The sequence below is a fragment of the Malaya genurostris genome, chromosome 2 (genome assembly GCF_030247185.1).
Source record: "Malaya genurostris strain Urasoe2022 chromosome 2, Malgen_1.1, whole genome shotgun sequence".
Classification (NCBI taxonomy): domain Eukaryota; kingdom Metazoa; phylum Arthropoda; class Insecta; order Diptera; family Culicidae; genus Malaya; species Malaya genurostris.
The window spans coordinates 271,696,283-271,721,883 of NC_080571.1; the positions used below are offsets into that span (position 1 = coordinate 271,696,283).

Consider the following 25,601-nt stretch of genomic DNA (forward strand, 5'->3'; position numbering starts at 1 on the left):
TTTTGAAGCAGTCGTGAAGCAATTTTCCCATAACTTCATATCTAGTGAAGTGCTGCTCAGCAAATTTTTGAAAGATCGATTAAAACAAATGATTGTCGGAAGGGATAAAATCTTGAAAGTATGGCGGGTGGAACAAAAGTTCCTATCTGAGTTCAGAAATTCTGTTTTTAACTGCTTTCGCTACGAGTGCGAGGGTGTTGTCACGCTGTTAAATGACTTTATCATGTCTTGGGGAGCACATTGGTCGTTTTTAGAGCAATGCGTGAGTAGAGATAGGGTCTAACCAGTTTAAATATTTTGCAATAGTTAAATTTGCGATACAGTTTTGTTAGAAGATTGGCAGGTCGTGTCGTCGGTCTAACGGGTGAAAAAAAAACACCTGTTTTGCGAATTGTTTTAGAGCAATCTTTCAAAATTTAAATGTTTTGCATATATTTTTTAGTTCGAATGTTTTGCATAACACAAAGCACCATTAGAACAACATTCTGTAATTTTTTCATGAAAAAATATTGAGAAATAAATCGGCGAAGAAGTATATTCGAGGATGTATGTATTCTGTATCTCAGCGAAATCAAGTCAAGTAAAAAAATGCAAGTTAAACAGTTTCAACAGATGTTTTTCTAAACCCTTACGTTATTATTCGATAGTTTATTTAAATTTTTGATAGTTGTTTAAAGTCTAAATTGCGAACCTACCCAAGTAATAGAAAATGAAAAGGAAAACGTTGCGGTTAGGTATTCTAGTGTGGTGTGGGTATTGGGTAGTGTTCAAATGACGATGGACACAAAATTTTGAAACGTGCTTTTGAGAAAAAAGCGTTTGAAGTTTATTGTCTAAAATATAGAAAGAAACCATTTATTTTTTAGGGGTTAGGTAGGGTCTAACACTTTCGAAAAATCATATTTTTTCTTTGTATTTTGTTATATTAAAACATTTGGAGCATGCTTTATCCAATTTTCAAGCCAATCGAAGCAGAGATCTTGAGGGCTACCCCGTTTGGCATAAGGTCGTTTAGGATAATACCGTTCGGCATAACCCGTTTGTCATAAAGTCATTTGGCATAATGCTCATTTGGTATAAAATTCACAAATCTTTGGTACTGTGATGGTCGTTTGGTATAATAGAACAACATACTGCTTAATACAATTTGCTCTAATTCACTGAGATTTTGAAAGGTCCAATGCGGCTATACCGTTTTTGATAACCTGTTGTCTGACCTCGCTGCCGCACATTCGGACACAACTGAGGGATAGCCCCTAGCTTTGATTATTCCGGTCAAACGCCCGTATCTAGATAGAGGTGATTTCTGAGGTGAGCCAAAATCGAGAACGTGTTGAAGATTCTGAGACGTGTTTGGCTATGTTTAAACGTAACAGACTGAAATTTTTGCGTCGATATGTGACAATGGAAGAAACATGGATTCATCACTTTACTCCGGAATCAAAATGATCGTTATCTGAGTGGACAGCAACTGCTGAACCTCGTCCAGAGCGCTCAAAAGCATAGGTTATGACCTCGGTATTTTGGGATGTGCGAGGTGTTATTGACTATCTTGACAAAAGAAATATATTTAACAGTAAGTATTATATAGCGTTATTGGAGCATTTGAAGGTTGGAATCGCTAAAAAATCAAGATAACGCACCGTGTCACAAGTCAATCAAAACAATGGCAAAACTCCATGAATTGAACTTCTAATTGCTCCCTCATCCACCATATTCGCCAGATTTGGCACCCAGCGACTACTGGCTGTTCCCAGATTTGAAAAAGATGTTCTCCGGTAAGAAATTTCGCACGAATGAAGAGGTTATCGCTGAAACTGAGGCCTATTTTGAGGCAAAAGATAAATCGTTCTACAAAAGTGTTTTCTAAATGTTAGAGCTGTACTTAAATGATTGTGCTGCTCTTGACGGAGATTACATTGATGAATACAGTTAATTTTGAACCCAAAAAAACATGGTCTCTTTGTTAGGCCAGGGACTTTTCAGCCTATGACCTTAATTTGGTTCAAAATTAACTTTAATCATCAATGTAATCTCCGTCAAGAGCAACACAATCATTCCAGCGCTGTTCTAACATTTCAATACCACTTTTGTAGAACTTTTCTTCGATTGCGCACACCCGGTGAGTGCGAGGTCTACCCCGCAGTCGACGACCTCTCCCAGGTTCTCTGCTGGGCATCACATAGGCCATTCTCTCTTCCTGCATTCTTCTTGCTACATGTCCAGTCCACTGTAGTCTGCCGTGTTTTATAAGCCTTCCAATGTCCGCATGTTTGTACACTTGGTACAGCTCGGGATACATGCGTCTGCGCCATTCTCTATTCTCTTCTTTACCGCCGAGTATTGAGGATTTTTCTCTCAAAGACGCCGAGTACTCGAACATCTGTTTCCTTCAACGACCATGCGTCGTGACCATATAAGGCAGCGAGTAGCATGAACAATTTGTTTAGAGCAAGTTTTGTGCGTGTCTGCAAGCTACGAGACTGCAGCTGTTTACGGAGTCCGTATAACCTTATTAGCAGCTTCAACCACCTTTTTACCTCGCGGCTGATATTATTATCGCATGTCACTAGTGTTCCAAGATATATAAACTCGTCAACAACCTCGTGTTGTATCTTATCAATCTTCACCTCGGATCCAACATCGTTGTGGCTGCCTCGTTCTCTACCAACCAGCATGTACTTAGTCTTGGTAGAGTTTATCGTCAACCCTATTCTCGCAGTTTTTTTGTTTTTTGAAGGGCACAAAAATCTTTTCCACAGCTCTACGATCCACACCATCAATATCAATATCGTCCGCAAAAACAAGGAGTGAGTGAGACGTATTGACGATAGTTCCGTTTCTCTGCACTTCGGATTTTCGTAACGCACCTTCGATCGTTATATTTTTTTAATTTCGTTTATTTATACCCGGCTTTAACCAGCGCTATATTGAACAACAATCCATCTAACGTTACGAAAGCATCGACAGTCGTACCAGCTATCTTGATGTTTGATTTCGATCCATCGAGCGTTAAACAAATGAGTATACACCGAATCCTCCATTTACGAACTGAACGGGGGTTCGTAAAAAGAGGTAGTTCGTAAAAAAAGTTTACGTTATTTGGAATTTACTTCGTCACAGAAGTTTTGTGTAATTAATGTGGAATCCGCGCATCATATGGTTATTTTCGGAACGGATGTGAAGAGTAAGTGCAAGAAAATGATGTTTGGGCTCGTTTCAAAATCCAAGATGGCGGCTTCCGGCTTATTGAGATTGCTTAAAACCCCTAACAATATGGGTATCTTCAGAAAGGAATTGAAGAGTAGATGTCGGAAAACGATGTTTGAGGTGGTTCTGAAATCCAATATGGCGACTTCCGGTTTCTTGATATTCCTTGAAAACCCTTACATAATGGGTATTTTCGGAACAGGGCTGATGAGTAGATGTCAGAGAACAATGTTTGAGGTGGTTCTGAAATCCAAGATGGCGACTTCCGGTTTCTTGCTATTCCTCGAAAACCCTTACAATATGGGTACTTTCGGAAAACGATTGAAAAGTAGACGTCGAAAAATGATATTTGAGGTGGTTTTGAAATGCAAAACAGTGACTTCCAGTTTATTAGTATTTTTTAAAGTTTTGGCCATTTTCCTTTATCTTGGTATTCCTTTAAAACACTATACCGGAAGTCACCTCATTGAATTTTGAAACGAGCTCAAACATCGTTTATTGGTATCCAATATGTTTCGGAAATTTCTTTGTTTTAAGGGTTTCTAAGGCATATCGATAAACCGGAGGATGTTATATTGGAATTCGAGACGACACCAAACATAGTTTTGCGGCATCTGTTTATTAAATACTTTCCAAAAATACCCATAATGTTAAGGTTTTCAAGGAATATCGATAAACCGGAAGTCGCCATCTTGTATTTTAGAACCACCGCAAATATCGTTTTCCGACATCTTATCATTAATTCCGTTCCGAAAATACCCATATTGCAAGGGTTTTCGAGGAATATCAATCAACCGGAAGTCGCCATCTTGGATTTAAAAACCACCTCAAATATCGTTTTCCGACATCTACTCATCAGTTCCGTTCCGAAAATACGCATATTGCAAGGGTTTTCAAGGAATATCAATCAATCGGAAGTCGCCATCTTGGATTTCAGAACCACCTCAAACATCATTTTCTGACATCTACTCATCAGTTCCGTTCCGAAAATAACCATATTGTAAGGGTTTTCGAGAAATATCAATCAACCGGAAGTCGCCATCTTGGATTTCCAAAATACCTCAAACATCATTTTCCGGAATATACTCTTTAAACCCGTTCCAAAAATACCCATATTGTAGTAGTTTCCATGGAGTCGGAAATCGGTTTCGATGTATGCCAAAACCTCTTTTTACGAAGTAGGTTTGTAAACAAAGTTTACGTTATTTGGGATTTTTTTCGTATAAAAAGATTACGTTATTTGGGATTTATTTCGTAAAAAGAGTTCCGTAAAAAGAGGTAACGTATAAAAAGTGTTCGTAAACGGAGGTTTGGGTGTAGTTAGCTTTGTCGGAAAGCCATGTTCCAATATGATCTGCCACAATTTGTTTCGTTTCACTGAGTCGTATGCTTCTTGAAATCTGCAACAGATGATGAGTTCGTAAATTGAACTCCCAAAAACTATCGAGAATTTATCGCAAGGTGAACATCTGATCCTTCGTTGAACGTCCTTCTCGTAAATCGCATTGGTATTCGCTGTCAAAATATTCTGCCAATGGACGCAGTCTGCTGAATAGAACTCTGTACCTGAAATGTAGACGGTATTGAGGAGTGTTATGCTTCGATAGTTTTTACAATCAATTCGATGATCTTTGTTGTAAATAGGTTTGTTAGACCCTACCCACCCCTTAAATCATTTTCATGATTTACTATCGGGTGCGATTAGCATTTACAATTTACCCTAATTCACCTAATATCATTTTCGTTTCGAGGGCTTTGTATCTGGAAGGATTCTTATACCGTTTTCGTTTTTTAACCTACACGCGGGCGACTTTGACTACGAGTAAAAAGAACACGTGATACGCGCCCTAAACAACAACTCATTAGAGAAAGAAACAATAAAAAAACTCGCATGGATACGTGGTGTGACCCGAGAAAATTTTCAGAGCGAAATTACGCGATTGGAGTCCGATCTAGAGCGACCTCAGGGTGCTAAAACAAACATATCAAACATTGTTTGGGCGACTCTGGGTCAGCTTTCGGGCTACTCTAATCAATAAACGAAAACGGTATTAGTGTCAATAGGATACATGCAATGATTCTGAACGCTAAGAATCGGTTGCAAAGTGCAGAAATTGAAACAGAAAGGTCAAATTCTATAGAAGGAATGTAATGCCAAGACTTTGACTTTTTATATCTTTGGTCACGATCCGGTGCTGAAATCCGTTTTTTTTCACAAAAGTAATAGTTTAAAACTTTCTGTCCGACCAGAATGACCAGTCGGTTTATAATCAATAAAAAAAGTTTCCCGCAAATGTTTTTTACTTGGACTAAATTTCAACATGTTCATTTCATTAAATGTATGTGACACTAACTTGCAATTGACAAAATAGCGATTGTTTTCACAATAGTGTAGTATAATTGGGACATTGTTCGAATATATTCAGGCAACAAAACAGTCTCATGTTTGGAACATTCATATACACTTATATATATTTAAGTTCTTTCGTTTCATCACTTCATTGGAATTTTAGTATAATTTCTAACTCAAAATATATCTCCCTTACCTAAGAATTCGTCATATATTTCGCAATGCTTCAGGTCAATTGATTTTCGTTTCCTAGATCTAATAAAATCTCTCTAAACCAACTCTTGTTCTTTTTTTTTGGGGCGTGCAAACGTGAATTGGTAGCAATAGTAAGCACGTGGTAAACAAGTACAACAATTAGAAATAATTCATAACAGGATTTCCGTTTCGATTATAAAATGTCTTTAATGTTTTTGTATCATTACTTCCGATCTCATCTTCGACAAAAATGTTTGACTTTGCTATGCGAAACGATAAACTACAGGTTTGCTTTCGTCCACAGAAAACAAACTTTATATAACTAAACAAAAAGGCACAAATTTAAAACAAGCTCCCACAAAACAATAGGACTTGTTCAGGAGGGAGAGAAACTTAAAAAAGAAACCTCAACTATTTCTGTGGCACTTTGAGAATATAAATTTCCGATTAATGTCGACACTGTTTGATCTTTGCTAGATGATATTCCGATTGGGTCAATGGCTAATAATCAACACGCATTACTCGCTAAAAGTCAGGATGCGGAGCCGGCGCTCCTCTTAAAGTAGATAATATAACAACTGTACGTAAGACACATCCATATATGCACAGTTAGACGGGTACTGCTTTCAGTTACAGCTGTTAAAATAATTGTTGAGCTGACACGTATATATTGTACAAATAGACAGATTAAAATCTAGAAAAATAGGAAAAAAACATTGGCTTTTAGTTCCTTAAGGTGCATTTCGTGTAAACAAGCAGTTGCAATAGATACGAAGTGGAACTGCAGTAGCGGTGCATAAAACTAGTGAAAAAGTTGTGTTGTACGTCCTCCAAAAAGAAATGCAATCTCTTTTCCTCTAATGCATCGTTTCAAAATTGTATCTATATGTTCTAGCCTATTCAGAATAGAAAGCAGCTGTTCACCATTTTTTTTTTGAAACCATTTGATCACTCGCTGGTATCATCACCACTTTTCAGTTCGCAGCTGTTATCATCGTTTCGTTGAATAGATTCTTTCCTACAGCGGTTGAATAGATTCGCCGTATTGATTGATAAGTTCTTCGATTTTTTCCAGCAACAGCAGGAAGGTAGGCCGCAACTGGGTGTCCAGATTGAAACAGGGCACCATAAGCCGATCGTATACATCTCGGTCTTTGCCGGGTAGCTCTAACCTGGAAAACAGAAGCAGAAGATACATGAAATTGAAATACACATGATCTAGTGTAAGGTAAGGTCTATAATGTATAACTCTGTATTCTGATGTTGGGTGTGAGTCGTCGGTGTGAATATCGTCTTATGCAGAGCAAAGAAATTCAAGCCATTCAAGCTAGAACACACTTCAGCAAAAAAAAGTCATGTAAAGTTCTCATTCATTTCAAAATTGGATCCAAGTTACTGATGCGTAAAATGTTGCACGCAAGTATAGTCATTGGATGTCAACTTGAACACAAGTGTCCATAAGCCATGTCAATTCAATTTGAAGCGGCTACAGCATAAATAAAATACATCTGGTTTCACCAGTGTAATGGTAATGTAATTAAGAAGCCCTTAACTGATCCTAAAATGTTAGTATAGAGGTGGCCTGCGAATTTTATTTGATTTATGGTTACAACTAGTTGGCATTTATTTGTTTGTTTTTTTTTTTACAAGGTGAAATGCTTTTACGCACAGAGTGTGGGACTCTACACAGGACTACCACTGTATAATTGGAACTACCCACTAAAACACCTTGGATCTCCCTCCCCGGAACTACCTTTAGGTATTACTTCGGGGTGGAAGGCTATCAGTGCTCAAAGCACCCTTCCCGGCCTTATGCATCGCCATGGACGTCTGCGTCGTTCTCTCCTACTTTTAGACCATTTATCTCTCGATTTTGAGCCACTTGTTTCGCTACAGGGGATCGACCAGGAGGATGTCAAGGTCGGTCCGTCGATTCCGGTTGGAGCTTGGTTTCGGTTCGCTGGCACCTCGACGACCCAGGGCTGGTCTACGTCACGAACTACTTGGCTAATCGCCGACAATGGATTTAGCCGACACCGTCGGAAAAGTTCGCCGACGATGGCAGTTTTCCCGGAACCGACGCTCCCGAAATCCGTGAACGTTTCGAACTGGGTCGGCCCAGTGATTCCGGTTGGAGGATGACTTCCGGTTCACTGGCGCACCGACGATCCATACCGGAGATACGTCGCAATCTACTCATCTAATCCTCGTCGAAGGATCTAGACTACGCCGACGGAGAGCTCCCAGACGAAAGAGTTTCTCCTGACACCGAATCTCGTGTTTCGTCACACGGGACACTCGAATCAGTGCCGAGGTGGATCCTATGATTCCGGTTGGAGCGTGGTTTTCGGTTTACTGGCGCCCCGACGACTCAACTTCGATGCTGTGGCTTCTACTCGGCTAGACCCCGATGAACGATCTAGCCCCGACAATGGAAAAACTCCCGAACCGACGCTTGTTCGCTGATCCCTCTTTAGCGGCCGGCGGTCGCGGCTACCAGTTATTCTGCGCTCCAATTCCACTGCAAGATGCGCGCGATCTGGGAGGTCGCGGTCGACACTGCGTTCCAGTTCTCCTCTCTGTGGGACATCCTCTGGACTAGGTTATCTGGTGTAGTTTCTCTGCCACATACGTCTAGTAGACCATTCCTTTATGTCGCAATGCGGGGACAGACAAACAGGACGTGTTCTGCCGTCTCAAGCTTATTTGGGCAGCCAGGGTCACTTGCACCCTGCACAGCACTTTCTACACAAATAAGAGATTTTCATAAGGGTAAACATGGAGGAAAGCTGTAGTAAGTTTCACTAAAAAAGGGAGTTTAATGTAATAATTCAACGACAAACAATACCTTCCGATGACTACAGATTTTACTTTCAGATCCGAGTGTAGCAAGTATCGTTAACCTGGAGGAGTTTAAGGTCAAATTGATCGAATTTGACGCAAAATGGTAATGATTTACAATTACTGCATATTTATACTACCTATATTCGCATATTAGTTCCATATGAGTTCTGATCACTTTACCCAAGTAACAATTCGAATGCGTTATGGTTTTAATTATAATTTATAGGAGTTTTGTAATTGATTTTTCAATCACTACCTGTTTTATGACCACTATAATAAGTGTCTAGTAATGCCATAGTTTTCAAAGCTTCTATGAAACCCTTTACCTAGACTAACAGCTGGACTAAAAATAAAACAATTTTTACTAGAATACAACCATGCAAACACTCTTAATCTTGCTTTCAAAATTTTTCTTTAAAACATTATTGTCAGTTAAATTCTTTTATATATCTAGTTTTGTGTGTGTGCGTGTTCATCGGATGACAATTTCACTCAGAGCAAATTTGAGGGTTCTAAAGTACAGGGCTATTTAATTTATTGCTTCTTAGGTTAAGTGTAATTTGCATTAGAGAAAATTTCATCGCCACCATCATGATGTTTTATACCGTAGCATTTACATACATTTTATTTGCACTACATCACATTTTAGATAACACATAATCAACAATAGTACGCCACAATACTCGGTTTGTGGCTGCCTCTCTCCATCTTCGACTACGCCCAATACTCGCCAGATCACGTTTTACCTGGTCCACCCATCTTGCCCGCTGCGCTCCCCGCCTTCTCGTTCCAAACGGATTCGTGGCAAACACCAGTTTAGCAGGATTGTTGTCCGGCATTCTTGCAACATGCCCTGCCCATCGCATTCTTTCGGCTTTGGCCTCCTTCTGGATGCTGGGTTCGCCGTAGAGTGAATCGAGCTCGTGGTTCATTCTTCGCCGCCACACGCCGTTCTCCTGCACACCGCCGAAGATCGTCCTTAGCATCCGTCGCTCGAAAACTCCAAGTGCTTGCAGGTTCTCCTCGAGCATGATCCATGCTTCGTGTCCGTAGAGGATCACCGGTCTTATAAGCGTTTTGTACATGGTACATTTCGTGTAGGGGTGAATCTTTTTTGAACGCAGATTCTTTTGGAGCCCGTAGTAGGCACGACTTCCACTGATGATGCGTCTTCGTATTTCACGACTCACATTGTTGTCAGCCGTTAGTAAGGATCCGAGATAAAAAAATTCTTCCAGTACCTCGAAGGTATCCCCGTCTATCGTGACATTACTTCCTAGGCGAATCCTGTCGTGCTCGGTTCCGCCTACTAGCATGTACTTTGTTTTCGACGCATTCACCACCAGTCCAACCTTTGCTGCTTCGCGTTTCAGGCGTGTGTACAACTCTGCCACCGTTCCAAAGTTTCTCGCGATAATGTCCATGTCATCCGCAAAGCACACAAATTGACTGGATTTCGTGAAAATCGTACCCCGGCTCGTCGCATTACTCCTTCCAGGATGTAGAATAGTAGGCATGAGAGTCCGTCACCTTGTCGCAGTCCTCGGCGAGATCCGAATGAACTGGATAGTTCACCCGAGATCCTCACGCAGTTTTGCACACCGTCCATCGTCGCTTTGATCATTCTAGTCAACATCCCAGGAAAGCTGTTCTCGTCTATAATTTGCATAGCTCTATGCGGTCGATGCTATCGTTTGCTGCCTTGAAGTCGATGAACAGGTAATGCGTTGGGACCTGGTATTCACGGCATTTTTGGAGGATTTGCCGCACGGTGAAGATTTGGTCTGTTGTCGATCGGCCATCGACGAAGCCGGCTTGATAACTTCCCACAAATTCATTCGTTTTAGATGATAGACGACGGAAGATGATCTGGGATAACACTTTGTAGGCGGCATTCAGAATTGTGATAGCTCGGAAGTTCTCGCATTCCAAATGGTCGCCTTTCTTGTGAATGGGGCAAATTACCACTTCCTTCCATTCCTCCGGTAGCTGTTCGATTTCCCAGATCATGACTATTAATCGGTGCAAACACGTGGCCAACTTTTCTGGGTCCATCTTGATGAGTTCAGCTGCGATGCCATCCTTACCAGCTGCTTTGTTGGTTTCGAGCTGGTGCATGGCATCCTTAACTTCCCTCAATGTGGGAGCTGGATCATTTCCGTCTTCTGCTGCACTGACGTAGTCGTTTCTCCCGTTATCTAGAACCCCCATGCCTACGTTCTCCGCGCCATTCAGGTCCTCATCGAAGTGCTGCTTCCACCTTTTAATCACCTCACGTCCCATCCGTTAAGAGGCTCCCGTCCTTATCCCTGCAAATTTCGGCTCGCGGCACAGGGCCATTGCGGGATTTGTTGAGCTTCTTGTATAATTTCCGTGTTTCTTGAGAGCGGTACAGCAGCTCCATTTCCTCGCACTCCGCTTCTTCCAGGTGGCGTTTTTTTCTTCCGAAAGATGCGGGTCTGCTCTTTCCGCTCCTGTTTGTATCGTTCCACGTTCTGCCGGGTTCCATGCTGCAGCATTACCGCTCGCGCTGCGTTCTTCTTCTCCAAGATCACTCTGCACTCTTCGTCGAACCATTCGTTCCGTCGACTCCGTTCCACGTACCCGACGGTGCACTCGGCTGCGTTGTTTATGGCTGCTTTTACTGTACTCCAGCAGTCTTCTAGGGGCTCCGCGTCGAGCTCGTCCTCGCCTGGCAACGCTGCCTCGAGATTCTGCGCGTATGCTGAGGCGACATCCAGTTGCTTCAATCACTCTATGTTGTACCGTGGCGGTAGTTGGTACCGTGCATTGTTGATGACGGAGAGTTTTGGGCGCAGTTTCACTATTACCAGATAGTGGTCAGAATCGACGTTAGCGCCACGATAAGTCCTGACGTCGATAATGTCGGAGAAGTGCCTTCCATCAATCAGAACGTGGTCGATTTGCGATTTCGTCTGCTGTGGTGATCTCCACGTGTAACGATAAGGGAGGCTATGTTGGAAGAAGGTGCTACGAATGGCCATGTTCTTGGAGGCGGCAAAATCGATGAGTAAGCCGTTTTCGTTTGTCAGCTGGTGGGAGCTGAACCTTCCAATCGTCGGTCTGAACTACTCCTCCTGGCCTACCTGAGCGTTTAGATCTCCTATGATGATCTTGACGTCGTGGCTTGGGCAACAGTCGAACTCATGTTCGAGCTGCGTCCTTGTCATCATCAGAGCTTCCGGAGTGAGGGCTGTGCACGTTGATTATGCTAAAGTTGAAGAAACGGCCCTTGATCCTCAACCTGCACATTCTTTCGTCGATCGGCCACCAACCGATCACGCGCCTCTGCATAACACCCATCACGATGAAAGCTGTTCCCAGCTCGCGTGTATTGCCGCAGCTCTAGTAGATGGTATGATCACCTCTAAACGTTCGCACCATAGATCCTGTCCAACACACCTCCTGCAGCGCTACGATGTCGAACCCGCGGTCCTTCAGTAGATCGGCGAGTATGCGGGTGCTTCCGATGAGTTGAGGTCGTTGCCATTGCTTTCGATTCGTATTACTCTCTTGCTGATTTTTCGTTGCAATAGTTTTTTCACGGCTGGCTCGCAGGGCCGGACACAAACCCGCTAAATTTCCGGAGGACCATAGTGCACAGTTGAGCTTAGAGTCCTTCACTGGCACTCGGACGTCGATCAGCCGCCCCTAACATGAGGAACAGACGCTATTGTGAGCCGCAAACCCCCACTTTCCTGTCAGCCTACGACCAAAGTTCCCAGCGGGGTTGGTTACCCGATCTTTTCTAAGGTTGCTCGCAGCCCAGCCGGTTCCACGGGGAGGTAGGGATAAGAGTTACTGGGAAGAGGCTGATGACCTCAATGGGGTCTGTGTTGCGCGTTACCAAGCCTTTATCAACCGTAGCATTTGTTGACATCAAATAAACATCGAAATGCAAGAATGAGGAAATATGATGGACATTTTGTCGTGAATACGACTTACTTTACTATGGGGTGCCTTTTCAAAATTTACCTTCTGAGAGAGTGATAAGTTTTTGATCGTGAATATCTCTTGTTGTATCTAACGAATCAACATAATTTTTGCTACATGCCATCGGAAACATGATCACAATTTTATGACAAAATTTTCAGTTGTGTGACATAATCTCAAATAGTTCAAAATTGAACTTTTCTGAAATGTTTGGTATAAACGAGTATCAAAGAGGATAATTCATATGGCGCGTTTGCCTTTCTCGTATTTTGAAAGCTCATAGCTCAGTGATCTGTGGAAGAATTTATATAATCTAGCTACCAATAGAATCGAAATTTTTCAACTTAAACGTGTATAGCAAAAGCATTGAAGTATTTCAATAGTACACTATTGAAAAACCTATCTCATTTGACCCATGTCAACACCAGCCAATCAGAATGCGTTCTGAGGAAGAGAACAAAATAGCTGCTGCTGTACAACAAATCGTTCAAGAAAAATGTTCCGAAAAGTGGTGAATATCGCAGTGAGTTCCTCAATTTGTTCCTTCTGAATGCTAGAAACGAATCCCTACAGCATATTGATAGTTTCTTTCAATAAATTATGCAAATCCGAAATGAAATAATCGACATTAAAATTCTATATACGGCTATTTTTATAGCCGTTAGGACCGCCCATTAGTGAAAAAGCTACAAACGAAATCACATAAAAGGAAATCTCTTAACAAAAATTGAATCAGTTTGGATTCTATCGCCACTGCGAGCAGATGTATTTGTGTCGTCTGCACAGCTAGTTTCGCTTTCGACAAGAGCGATTACGTCACAGCTGCCAGTCATTTCGATGGATGAAAAAGCAACGTTGGAGAGCATTATAAAAAATCAGCCGTTCTAATGGCTCTAAAAGTTTTCTGAAGAACTATTAGGATTTGTTGTCCGCAAATCGAAAGGAAATATCCTCAGTTTAGTGCAAATGTAGAACAGTTTGGTTAGATTTTTGCACTTTTCGCTGTGTGAAATTCACAGTAATCGAGATCAAGTGAAGCCTTCTTTGTTTTTGCGAAAAATGTGGAAAAGGGGAATGCTTGCATAACTCATACAATTGATCAACTAATTGATATTCGGAAGTGTTAAGGAACATGTCATTTGTTTTCGTATTCACGACATCCAGTTATGTCTCTGACATTACCCACCCGCCTTTTTTTATGATTCATTTTCAGAACGAATGCACAAGTTTTAACGTCACGAAGTAGTTTTATACAAAAATGACGATGAATCACACAAAATAATTCTCATAAATCATGGAGATTTCCGCAAAAACCGTATTTATTTCAAGGCGATTAGTTATAATTCTTATTTTTATCCATACAATCACGATAAAAAATAAAAGCGCATGATTTTTTTACGTTTGGAAAAAGCCTCAAACTCGTAAATAAAATTTAATATATTCTTACTCATTACATGGCACACACATAGTCAAGAAAAATATTACCAAAACGACAGTTTTATCATAGCGGAATTCATTCCACCCGAATAAATTTAATATCAATGGTAAAACTGGCTTCAAAATTTCCTTGAATTTGGAGTTTTAAAGCAGATTTATGCTGATTCTTCACTCAGCTTTATAAATCTTGAAGAATGGTCCACTTGGCAGAAACATGCTCTTATAGAGGTTATCAGTAGGGTTTTGTGAAGTTTAAAGTATTAATGCAAGATTTATTATGTAGCATTGAAGACAGCTACAAGTATTTATTAATATTAAAAATGTTAGTTGGGTAGAGTTAGACCGACGGATAACGTTTATTTTTACGTCGGGTCTGTCTCATATGGAAAGTATTCGCATATCTGTCACACGCATTAAAAATCACGTTTCAGTAACTAAAAAATGTACAGTGTCTGGTCACTGTACCAATATTTAGCGCTGGCAGTGCATGCGAAAATTAAGAAAATGTAAGACTATCTTCTATCTTTGAATCGATCTTTCGATATGGCCGGTACGATAATTTTTCTTGGATATTTTACGTTTCGATCTCAGTTCCTCGCCAAAATATCAAAGATCAAAATCAGATCTAGGCATATGCTAATATTTTAAATTGGAATTATCTCGAATGTACTGTGCTGAACGAGAGATTTCAGGATATTTCTCTAGGGTGTTGGTGGCATTAAAACCTACAAAGTCACTGTTTGAGCTGTCTTCCGTGGAAGAGTCTCCACCATTCTATTTTTTTTTTGTTTTAGATTACAGAGGCTTTAACCTTAAGGTCATTCGCCTCTTCGGGCCAGAAAAACTTTCTGACCCTATGTGCGGTGCGGGGTTAGGAATCGAACCCAGGTGGGCTGCGTGAAAGGCATCGACTTACCCATCACGCTATACCCGTCCCCCACTATACAATTTAATTGTATCAAGACTTGACATGACATCACAAACTAAAAAAAAGTCGCACGAATAAAAAATCAAACATGAAGTTTTGTTCGTTAACAAAAGTACTCGCATATGAGTCTCATCTTGTTGCGTAACGATTTTATATAAACGAATGACAAAAAAAGCAATATTTCATTCCAGATGAAAAGTTTCTAATGTAATTTTTCAATAGTATCACGAATCAATCATCACAGTAGTGGAAAAAGCGAATTATTATCGTATAATTATATATATTATCATCTTTTTCTCAATTTGTCGATTTTCAATATCGGGGGTCTCACTTTAGAACTTCTGGTGACCTCTGGTTTTCGATGCCCCCCTAATGTTATTGTATTGAGTGGCGATAAACATTTTTAAGCACTATTATTACGTTGGAGACAGTTGATTTAATCTCATTCAAAATTTTTCCTAACTTGCTAACTAACTACCGTGTGCGGGTTGTTCGTGTTTTCGCGATGAGCGAGCAAAACTTTAGCACGTTGCTTCTCTTGCTTAATACCATTTTCAGAACTAAGGAGCATATGTCGAAATTAAACACACACACACACACACACACACACACACACACACACACACACACACACACACACACACACACACACACACACACACACACAATAAAAGCATCAAATTGAATCTACCAAATAGAAGAAGATCTGAACAAACTACAACTCCTAGGTATGGTATGTAGTAGAAGGACTACAAAGACTCTAACATAGCGCTTAAGATAAGTGTCTAGTGCATTGCAACTACGAAAATTCCCCCAAACACACTCACCTCACGTTTTCGTTGATAATCAGATTGTACAACTGATCTGCGTTGAAAATTTCCACATTTGGGTACGGTGTTTCACCGAAGGTAAACATTTCGTACAGCGTTACACCGAAGGACCACACGTCCGATTGGAAGGAATACTTTTGCGTACGCAACGTTTCCGGTGCGTACCACTTGATCGGAAGCTCGCGATTACTCTGTGCCACGTAGTAGTTGCCGCCATCGGTCATCTGTGCCAAACCGAAGTCGGAAATTTTCACGCAATCGACGCTTTGAACCAAAATGTTACGGGCTGCCAGATCCCGGTGAATGATTTTCTTCTCGAACAGATGGTGCATACCCTAGAAAGAAAAGATGCATCGAGTTGTGGCTTATTATCGAACGCCTACGCCAGAGTACAACCAACTTACGTTAGCAATATCATTCGCAAACCGCAACAAGTTCAACTTGCTCAAAGTGTGCCGTTCGTAGCTTAGAAAATCTAACAATGATCCATGTTCCATGTATTCCATCACCACAACCAGTTTGTCCGGTTCATCGATAAAATCAATAAAATTAACTATATTCCTATGTTTTAGACGTTTCATAATTGACACCTCGCGCTTGAAGTCCGTGACCACCTTGTCTATGTCCATCGAATTGCCGTAGTTGTTGATCGTTTTCAGAGCCACCTGAATCGAGTATTTTCCATCGTCGATACAGCCTTTGTAAACTTTACCGTAGTATCCCTGGCCCAGTTCACCCTGGAATATCACTTTGGTCCCACGAGGAAGCTCGATAAAATCCGGACAGTCGTACAGGAAGCGTTCCGCCTGCGATTGGCCCCAGCCACTGTACGAACCGACGCTGTACTGACTAGAGCCACCGTTCGATATCAACGGATGCGAACTGCACTCGCTCGATGCACTGCTGCCGGGTTCACTGCCGTGGCTGACGTAGGACGAACTGGAAACGTCGGTTCGGGAGTTCAGCAAGGTAGAATCTGCAATCCGAGCATGTTAGCAAATGTGGCTGTTGTTTTTCTGTTGGGAGTTTTAGACGTTACCTGTTTCTATAGAGAGTACGCTTTGCTTAGAGTATGAACCATTTGTGGAATTCGTTGTTCCGTTTATATTACCATGACCTATCACACAATAGTTGCTTTTTTGCTCTGAAAAAAAAACAACATAGGTTTTTAGAAAAAAAAATAGTACTTGAATCTAGTTCTACACTTACTAGCTTGCACCAGCTTGGAGATAATCATCTGCGGAGCAAATCGTTTGTCCGGATCCGCCAACCATCCATTGTACATGCACTGGTAAATCTCCTTGATGTCCTCGCACTCGGGTGGCACCCGTAACCGATGTCCACTGGCCAGAAACTGTTTGGCATTCTTCACCATCAACCGTTTGCCTCGGCTGAAAATCTCCCACAGAGTCGTCGAACAAGCCCAGACATCTGCCTTCAGGTCCTGTTTCAACAATTGCACTTCCCTTGGTCCAAACTCGTGGTACTCCAACGGTACCCAAAGCAAATCCCGATCGGTATACTGGCGATGCTGCTGCAGACCAGGATCACCGAGCTTCGCTATCAGTCGGTTCTCGTTCCGATCGTACTGGGTCACCAGCATGGCCGAACAACGTATCCAACCGTGCACCAGGCCATTTTCCTGCAGATAATAGAGAGCAAGCGCCAAAGAATGGGCAACGTCAATCAGCGCCGAAAGTGACACGTGCCGATGCCGCCGAAGGAACTCGTCCAGCGGTCCGTCCCGGTAGTTTTCCAGCACCATTGAGATCGGTTTGTACAGCGTTACACCGTACAGCTTTATGATGTCCTTACAGTCTATGTTGGCCCAGAAGTCAGCCAGTTGCAGAAAATCCTGCGAGATAGTGAAAAAAAAACCATTTCATTTATTTCCATTGCTCAACCATTACTAAACCTGATTTGCTTCGTAACTTACACTTAAATATTCATCTTTTTTGTCATTTTTCAACAATCGCAGTGTGACTTCCATTTTCGTATTATTTGGAAGCATTAATTCAGCCCGGGTTCTTTCGAAAAATCCATCACTTTCGTTCTTGAGCGCATCTGAAATTAAAACCAAACTGTCAAGTAAGCAGTATCAGCAGATACAGACCAACTTACTTCTGTTGATGACCAGCTCCTTGGACGCCGACACAATCTGTGGCCGAACTTGGTGCATTTCGTGGGCGTCGAGCATTCGCTTTGAGATCATATCGTTCTGGGGCAGACACAGCAGCAGATTCGAGGACTTGTCGTGTTCCGTTGGTGACAGTCGGTACAGATTTTTAATGTTGGGATTGAGATTCCGTAGAACGTCCAGCAGTTCGTCGTAGGTGGTTACTTCGCCGGCGTCTCGATGCACATGCCAACGGTTTTGGCCGTACGTTAGTTTATAAGTCTTCATTTGATTCCTGCCGAATTGCACAATAAAATGACGCAGTGGTGGTAAAAAAAACCCGAGAAGCTCGTTAAAATCGACGATGACGACGATCCGATCGAGTGCATGACGACAGACTCGATCGAATCGGCAAACGGTAGAATCTGTTGTACTTACTCGCGCTCTAGAATGTCGACATAGTAGGTGTCGTAATGGGATTCGCATTGACGTACGATGTTAGCACCGATGCTGCTATTCTTTTCAGCTATTTTACGATAGGAGAACTTTCCTCTGAAATGACAATAAACAGTGCGAAATAGTCCATAAATCAAAGTGATGATCACACCGGGCTGCTACTGAATGCAACAGCCACGTCACTGAGGTGGTGAATTCTTACCCGATAGGTCCATGACACTTGAGCTCCGTTAGTCTATTTAACGAGGGTGAATACAAGTAAGGTTTACAAAGATACACCGTCCACTTACACATTAACCTACGGAAAACGGTAGAGTTTAGGTTAAGATCTGATTGTTGTCTTGAAACAAAGATTTAGACAACGAACACTTACCTATAATATCCAGCTAAGCATGTAACGAATGAATCTAATTCAGTCTGACTGCTAAAGTCTATCGAGTAAAGATTCTTATGATCCTTGAGTGAAATATTCACCGTTAGGTTCTCTACTAGTATAGTAAAAATTTCATCGATATTCGCGACGTGTCGCCACTCCCGCGAATAAAACACCTTCAATCCGGACAGCGATTCGCTGTCATCGGTTTGCACATTCTTGCCCGACTTTGCGCTGGAATTGGTCTTCCGAGCGTACGGTATGAATTTGATCTTCACCCGGCATTTCCCCGGTTTGCTCATACCGTCCTCCGGAGGGTACGGTATGCTTACGTTATATTCCTCATACAAATAACCGGGCGCAACGTTGTCTATATCATCGATATAGACACATTTGACATAGCTGAAAAACCAGTAAGCAACAGGTTAGAATCACGCCCACAGGGCAACATGTTACCGGTGGTCTACTTACTCTACGTCGTGATCCTTGTAGCAGATCTTACTCAACGAGCTGAACACCTTCGTTCGGGCCCAGTTTACGAAGAGCCACGAGTGCTCCTTGTTTATCTTACGTGGAATGTAATCATCGTAGGTGCGCTTCAGGTCCGCCACGGTCACACCATCCTCGATCATCTTTCGGTACATGTCGTTGACGACGTAGCCCAAGATTTTGTTTTTGTACTCGTCGTACTCGATCTCGGTAATTTTGCTCTGCAGAAGATCGTGCCGCAGCTGGTAGTAGTAGTAGTTGAAAAGGGCACGATCCAACGCCTTCATGCTGGACAGTTTGGGTAACTGAGGAGAAATAAGAGAGGGAACACAACGATAGGCGGTAATTAGTATAGGCATCGATTTAATGACGAAAAACGCTTATATAAGACTTTTTATATTGTCCATTATTCCCATAAGATGCAAAACATTAGAGACATCATTCATCAATTCCACAAACACAAAACGTTTTGTAGGTGAATAGCGAGATAAGGTTGCGTACGTAATCAGCTTTCCAATCGCATTCCAATTAAATGTCCATTGAAAATTTCTACTAGGAACAGAGAAGATCTACATATAAATAATTTTTTCAAACAAAATTCACTTAAAATCACCATTGCGCACGATTTTGCAGACAAGAATTGTCATTGTAAGTTAGCTCGAACGCAACAGTCTGTAGAGCAATTCTGCGCCAAATCATCCATGAATGAGAAAATTCTGACACGACTTTAACCGGCTGTTCGGCCATCCATGGAAGTTGACCATCAATGTTAACTTCCCTCTCTGAGCAGCCTAGATAGCCGTGTAGTGTCGGTAGCGGTTTCCCAACTGCTAAGAATAACGCTACGGTCCACCTGTACCGGTGGTATAAGTCCACCAAACAGGTAAGCCGTGTGGCATCCGGCGGAATTATTTTTTACCAAGAATTGATCCACTGGTTTCCTATTCCATGTCGTAAAAGGCCACATAAATAGGAACTCCTAAGTCAAGGTGTATTTCCGTGCCGATGGCTGATGGAGGTTAAACATTGCAGTCGTGAACGGAATATCTTGGGTTTTTCCCGGGAAAAGAGAGGCTTTTGGAAAATCATGGGGACTCAAACCCAGATATATTCATTGGATCTACACAACTATCGTTAGACCAATTTTAGCATATGGATGTCTTGTATGGTGGCAGAAAGGAGAAGTCGCGACAGTTCAGTCAAAGCTAAATCATCTCCAAAGGATGGTCCTAATGGCGATGACAGGAGCATTCACGACAACTCCTACTGCTGCTCTAGAGGCGCTACTGTGCATTAAACCACTACATGTGTTCCTAAAACAAGAAGCATTATCTTGTGCATACCGTCTTAGGGTTACAGGGCTTTGGAACAGTAACCCATTAGAATATGCTACCAGTCACACTCGCTTGTGGTCTCAAATGGTTCCGTGGGATGAGTATTTACTCGCTCCTAGTGACCTAACTCTCACATGCAGTTTTCCTTTTAAAACATTCAATGTGAGCTATCCTCTTCGTTAGGAATGATTGTCTGGTTGTCTGGAACGACAACTTGATGAACACATAGTTTGTTTTACGGACGGTTCTCTGTTGAATGGTCGTGCTGGTGCTGGTATCTACTGTCGTGAAATAGGCTGGAGCAGTCTCATTCACTTGGTAGATGCTGTACTGTGTTCCAAGCAGAAATCTACGCAATTCTGTGTGGAGTACAATCGGCACTTCAGCAGAGGATCTGTGGTAAACGTATTTATTTTTGTTCCGACAGTCAGGCAGCCTTAAAAGCACTCAGTTCGAATGACTCACGGTCGAATCTAGTGATCGCATGTCGAACTCAAATTAAAGACCTCAGCATTTCAAATGCTGTTTACTTCTTATGGGTACCCGGCCATTCTGGTATTACTGGAAATGAATGGGCTGATGAGTTGGCTAGAGCTGGTGCAACGAATGATTTCGTTGGTCCTGAACCAGCTTTACCACTTTCAACTAGTTGGATAAAGCACAAGATACGTTCTTGGGCTGCATCCAAACATGCCAGCTACTGGCGCAGCTTGCAAACTTGCGCTCAGACAAAGCATTTCTACCAGATTTAGATCTGAAAATGTCAAAGTGTCTACTGCATTTCTCCAAGTATCATTGAAGTGTTCTGGTCAGAGCTCTGACTGGACATTGCAAACTCAATTATCACATGGCTACTATTCAACGTGCTGAGTATTATTCGTGTGATTTGTGTGAATGCGATTATGGTACTTCATATCATCTGATATGTAACTGTCCCGCATTGAGGCAGCTACGTATCCGGGTTTTTGGTTCTCCATACATGGTTGAGTCTGTGTATGCGGAGCTAAAATTGAAGGATATTCTCTCGTTTCTCACCCAATGTGGTAAGGAGCTATAGTCAGAAGGGTTCATCGTTCTTCCTGGAGTGAATGAATCCCTTCTGTATTAACCTTAAATAGGGTTTGGCAGATTGTTTGGCATCCTCTGGGGGGTACCGAATTTACTTCTGCTCGTACATACTGCGAGTCGTTCTGCATTCTTCCGGGAGTGCAGAATGATGTCGCTTTTGTAAGATCTCTAAATCCTCTCGGGGGTTGGAGGTTTTATTAACAGCAGACTGTTCGGGACCTCGTAGAGGTTCAGAATTTCCTTCTGCTTCCACTAAATGTGATCCTCAGCAGATTGTTCAGCATCCCTTAGGGGTGCAGAATTTACTTTTGCTTTTATGTGTTTTTGTGTCGTCAATTTTTCCCATCCTCCTAGTCCAACCCTTACCATTTCCTTTCAATCCTTCCCTCTTATATATCGGGAAAATGATGCTAAAAACAAATTGATGGCAAGGCACAAATCTCCAAATATCAAGGGGAACGTGCCATTTGAGCCAATTTGTTCTGATTCCTGATTCCTGATAGCTCGAACGCAACAGTCTGTAGAGCAATTCTGCGCCAAATCATCCATGAATGAGAAAATTCTGACACGACACCATTCGATTTTCATGGAACTTTGCATGTGTGATGGCAAATAATGTATTTTTCACTAGTCTAGAAATTTTTTTCAGATAAATAAAAGGGGGTATGTGTTTTTGAGCAACATTGGTTTTAAACAATTATAACTCGAAGAATTCGTGCTCGCATTGCACCCGACACACCCCGTCTTAAGGTTACAGGGCTTTGGAACAGTAACCCATTAGATTATGCTACCAGCCACACTCGCTTGTGGTCTCAAATGGTTACGTGGAATGAGTATTTACTCGCTCCTAGTGACCTAACTCTCACATGCAGTTTTCCTTTCAAAACATTCAATGTGAGCTATCCCCTTCGTGAGGAATGGTTGTCTGGAACGACAACTTGATGAACACATAGTTTGTTATACGGATGGTTCTCTGTTGAATGGTCGTGCTGGTGCTGGTGTCTACTGTCGTGCAATGAGGCTGGAGCGTTCTCTTTCACTTGGTAGATACTGTACTGTGTTCCAAGCAGAAATCTACGCAATTCTGTGTGGAGTACAATCGGCACTTCAGCAGAGGATCTATGGTAAACGAATTTATTTTTGTTCCGACAGTCAGGCAGCCTTCAAAGCACTCAGTTCGAATGACTCACGGTCGAATTTAGTGATCGCATGTCGAACTCAAATTGAAGACCTCAGCATTTCAAATGCTGTTTACTTCTTATGGGTACCCGACCATTCTGGTATTACTGGAAATGAATGGGCTGATGAGTTGGCTAGAGCTGGTGCAACGAATGATTTCGTTGGTCCTGAACCAGCTTTACCACTTTCAACTAGTTGGATAAAGCACAAGATTCGTTCTTGGGCTGCATCCAAACATGCCAGCTACTGGCGCAGCTGTAAGTTTGCTCAGACAAAAGCATTTCTACCAGATTTAAATCTGAAAATGTCAAAGTGTCAAGTGTTTTCCAAGCATAATTGCAGTATTCTGGTCAGAGCTCTTACTGGACATTGCAAACTCAATTATCACATGGCTACTATCCAACGTGCTGAGTATTATTCATGTGATTTGTGTGAATGCGATTATGGTACTTCATATCATCTGATATGTAACTGTCCCGCATTGACGCAGCTACGTATCCGGGTTTTTGGTTCTCGATACATGGTTGAGTCTGTGTATGCGGAGCTAAAATTGAAGGATATTCTCTCGTTTCTTACCCAATGTGGTGAGGCGCTATAGTCAGAAGGGTTCATCGTTCTTCCTGGAGTGAATGAATCCCTTCTGTATTCACCTTAAATAGGGTTTAGCAGATTGTTTGGCATCCTTTAGGGGGTACCGAATTTACTTCTGCTCGTACATACTGCGAATCGTTCTGCATTCTTCCGGGAGTGCAGAATGGTGTCGCTTTTGTAAGATCTCTAAATCCTCTCGGGGGTTGGAGGTTTTATTAACAGCAGACTGTTCGGGACCTCGTAGAGGTTCAGAATTTACTTCTGCTTCCACTAAATGTGATCCTCAGCAGATTGTTCAGCATTCCTTAGGGGTGCAGAATTTACTTCTGCTTTTATGTGTTTTTGTGTCGTCAATTTTTCCCATCCTCCTAGTCCAACCATTTCCTTTCAATCCTTCCCTCTTATATATCGGGAAAATGATGCTAAAAACAAATTGATGGCAAGGCACAAATCTCCAAATATCAAGGGGAACGTGCCATTTGAGCCAATTTGTTCTGATTCCTGATTCCAGTCGAAAATTTCTTACGGTCGCGACGACAGAAACAAAGGTAATACAGTGCAGTGAACAATAGAGTGTACGAAATGGGCAAATACTATTTAACAAAGCCTGAAACTTGACCTACAAGGCCAAATTCAATTTGTATTGATTTCGAGCGCTGCAAAGTTAGACCAGCAGCAACCGAAATTGAAATCTTGCTTAAGGAACGAATGCATCTAAACGTTACTGATGTAAGTGAGAATCAATTCAACAAGGCGTCTAACTGTGTGTACATTATGTTCAAACGTGAAAAAGATGCAATTGCATTTGCTTCGGTTAATAACGGGGTGCACAGTATTGATCATGACAATGTTAAATATAAAATCCCTGTGTACATGGTGGACAACGCCATAGAAGTACGCGTGCATGACCTTCCCCCGCAGACCAGCGATGGGTATGTTCAGGAAAGTATGTCGCAGTACGGTGAAGTTCTTTTCATCGAAAGGGAAGTATGGCGGAATTTTTCCCCGGGTATCCGGAATGGCGTGCGAGTGGTACGTATGCCACTAGGTAAAGCAATTCCATCTTACATCATTTGTGACTAAGACGGGATACATCCGTGTAAAACGTTGATCACGTATGAAAATCAATTGATTACATGTCAGTTTTGTGAACAACCTGCACACTACGGCAAACCTTGCACTGAAACTACGAAAACAAACAAAACAAACAAAAACAAGGACAACCGCCCAACAACGGAAACTAGTGAATGCAGTGCTCCTGTTTCAAAAACACCTTCACCATCTAACCAACTATCAACTGCAATCAATGTACAAAGCGCATCTACAGCAACTGCAAATGAACCCAAGACTGCGATCAACAATGAAAACAAGGAAACGGAAACCACTCACAACTCCAACGATGTACCAATGGATGATGTGAGCAACGGACAAAATGACCTCAAATCTTCGCTAGAAGGAAATGGAAGCTCCTCTCCCCCTAGAAGAAGGGTGACAACGAGATCCAACAATAAAAAAAAGGCAGGTGGGTAATGTCAGAGACATAACTGGATGTCGTGAATACGAAAACAACTGACATGTTCCTTAACACTTCCGAATATCAATTAGTTGATAAATTGTATGAATTATGCAAGCATTCCCCTTTTCCACATTTTCCGCAAAAACAAAGAAGGCTTCACTTGATCTAGATTACTGTGAATTTCACACAGCGAAAAGTGCAAAAATCAAATCAATCAGTTCTAGATTTGCACTAAACTGAGGGTATTTTCCTTCGATTTGCGAGCAAGAAATCCTAATAGTTATTTAGAAAACTTTTAGAGCCATTAGAACGGCTGATTTCGTGTAATGCTCTCCATCGTTGCTTTTTCACTAATGCAAATGACTGGCAGCTGTGACGTTATCGCTCTTGTCGGAAGCGAAACTAGCTTTGCAAACGGCACAAAATACACCTGCTCGCAGTGTCGATAGAATCCAAACTGATTCAATTTTTGTTAGGAGCTTTCTTTTACGTGATTTCGTTTGTAGCTTTTTCACTAATGGGCGGTCCTAACGGCTATAAAAATAGCCGCATACAGAATTTTAATGTCGATTATTTCATTTCGGATTTGCATAATTTATTAAAAGAAACTATCAATATGCTGTAGGTATTCGTTTCTAGCATTCAGAATGACCAAATTGAGGAACTCACTACGATATTCACCACTTTTCGGAACATTTTCTCGAATGATTTGTTGTACAGCAGCAGATATT

The 25,601-nt window shown here is 41.8% G+C and overlaps 1 protein-coding gene across 3 annotated transcripts in view; it reads right to left on the reverse strand.

Annotated features, from left to right (window-relative positions):
- Positions 1 to 5,655: 5,655 nt before the first annotated feature.
- The window catches only part of LOC131430042 (tyrosine-protein kinase hopscotch), a 48,460-nt gene continuing 28,514 nt past the window's right edge, over positions 5,656 to 25,601 (reverse strand). For all 3 annotated transcript variants that reach the window (XM_058594659.1, XM_058594660.1, XM_058594658.1), the window contains 11 exons: positions 19,165 to 19,487; positions 18,694 to 19,095; positions 18,523 to 18,618; positions 18,303 to 18,416; positions 17,870 to 18,159; positions 17,685 to 17,812; positions 16,958 to 17,603; positions 16,788 to 16,892; positions 16,153 to 16,724; positions 15,746 to 16,083; positions 5,656 to 6,927 (listed from right to left, as the gene is read on the reverse strand). In XM_058594659.1, coding sequence (XP_058450642.1) covers positions 6,774 to 6,927; positions 15,746 to 16,083; positions 16,153 to 16,724; positions 16,788 to 16,892; positions 16,958 to 17,603; positions 17,685 to 17,812; positions 17,870 to 18,159; positions 18,303 to 18,416; positions 18,523 to 18,618; positions 18,694 to 19,095; positions 19,165 to 19,487 — 3,168 coding nt within the window. In that variant the 3' untranslated portion in view covers positions 5,656 to 6,773. The remainder of the gene's footprint in view (positions 6,928 to 15,745; positions 16,084 to 16,152; positions 16,725 to 16,787; positions 16,893 to 16,957; positions 17,604 to 17,684; positions 17,813 to 17,869; positions 18,160 to 18,302; positions 18,417 to 18,522; positions 18,619 to 18,693; positions 19,096 to 19,164; positions 19,488 to 25,601) is intronic.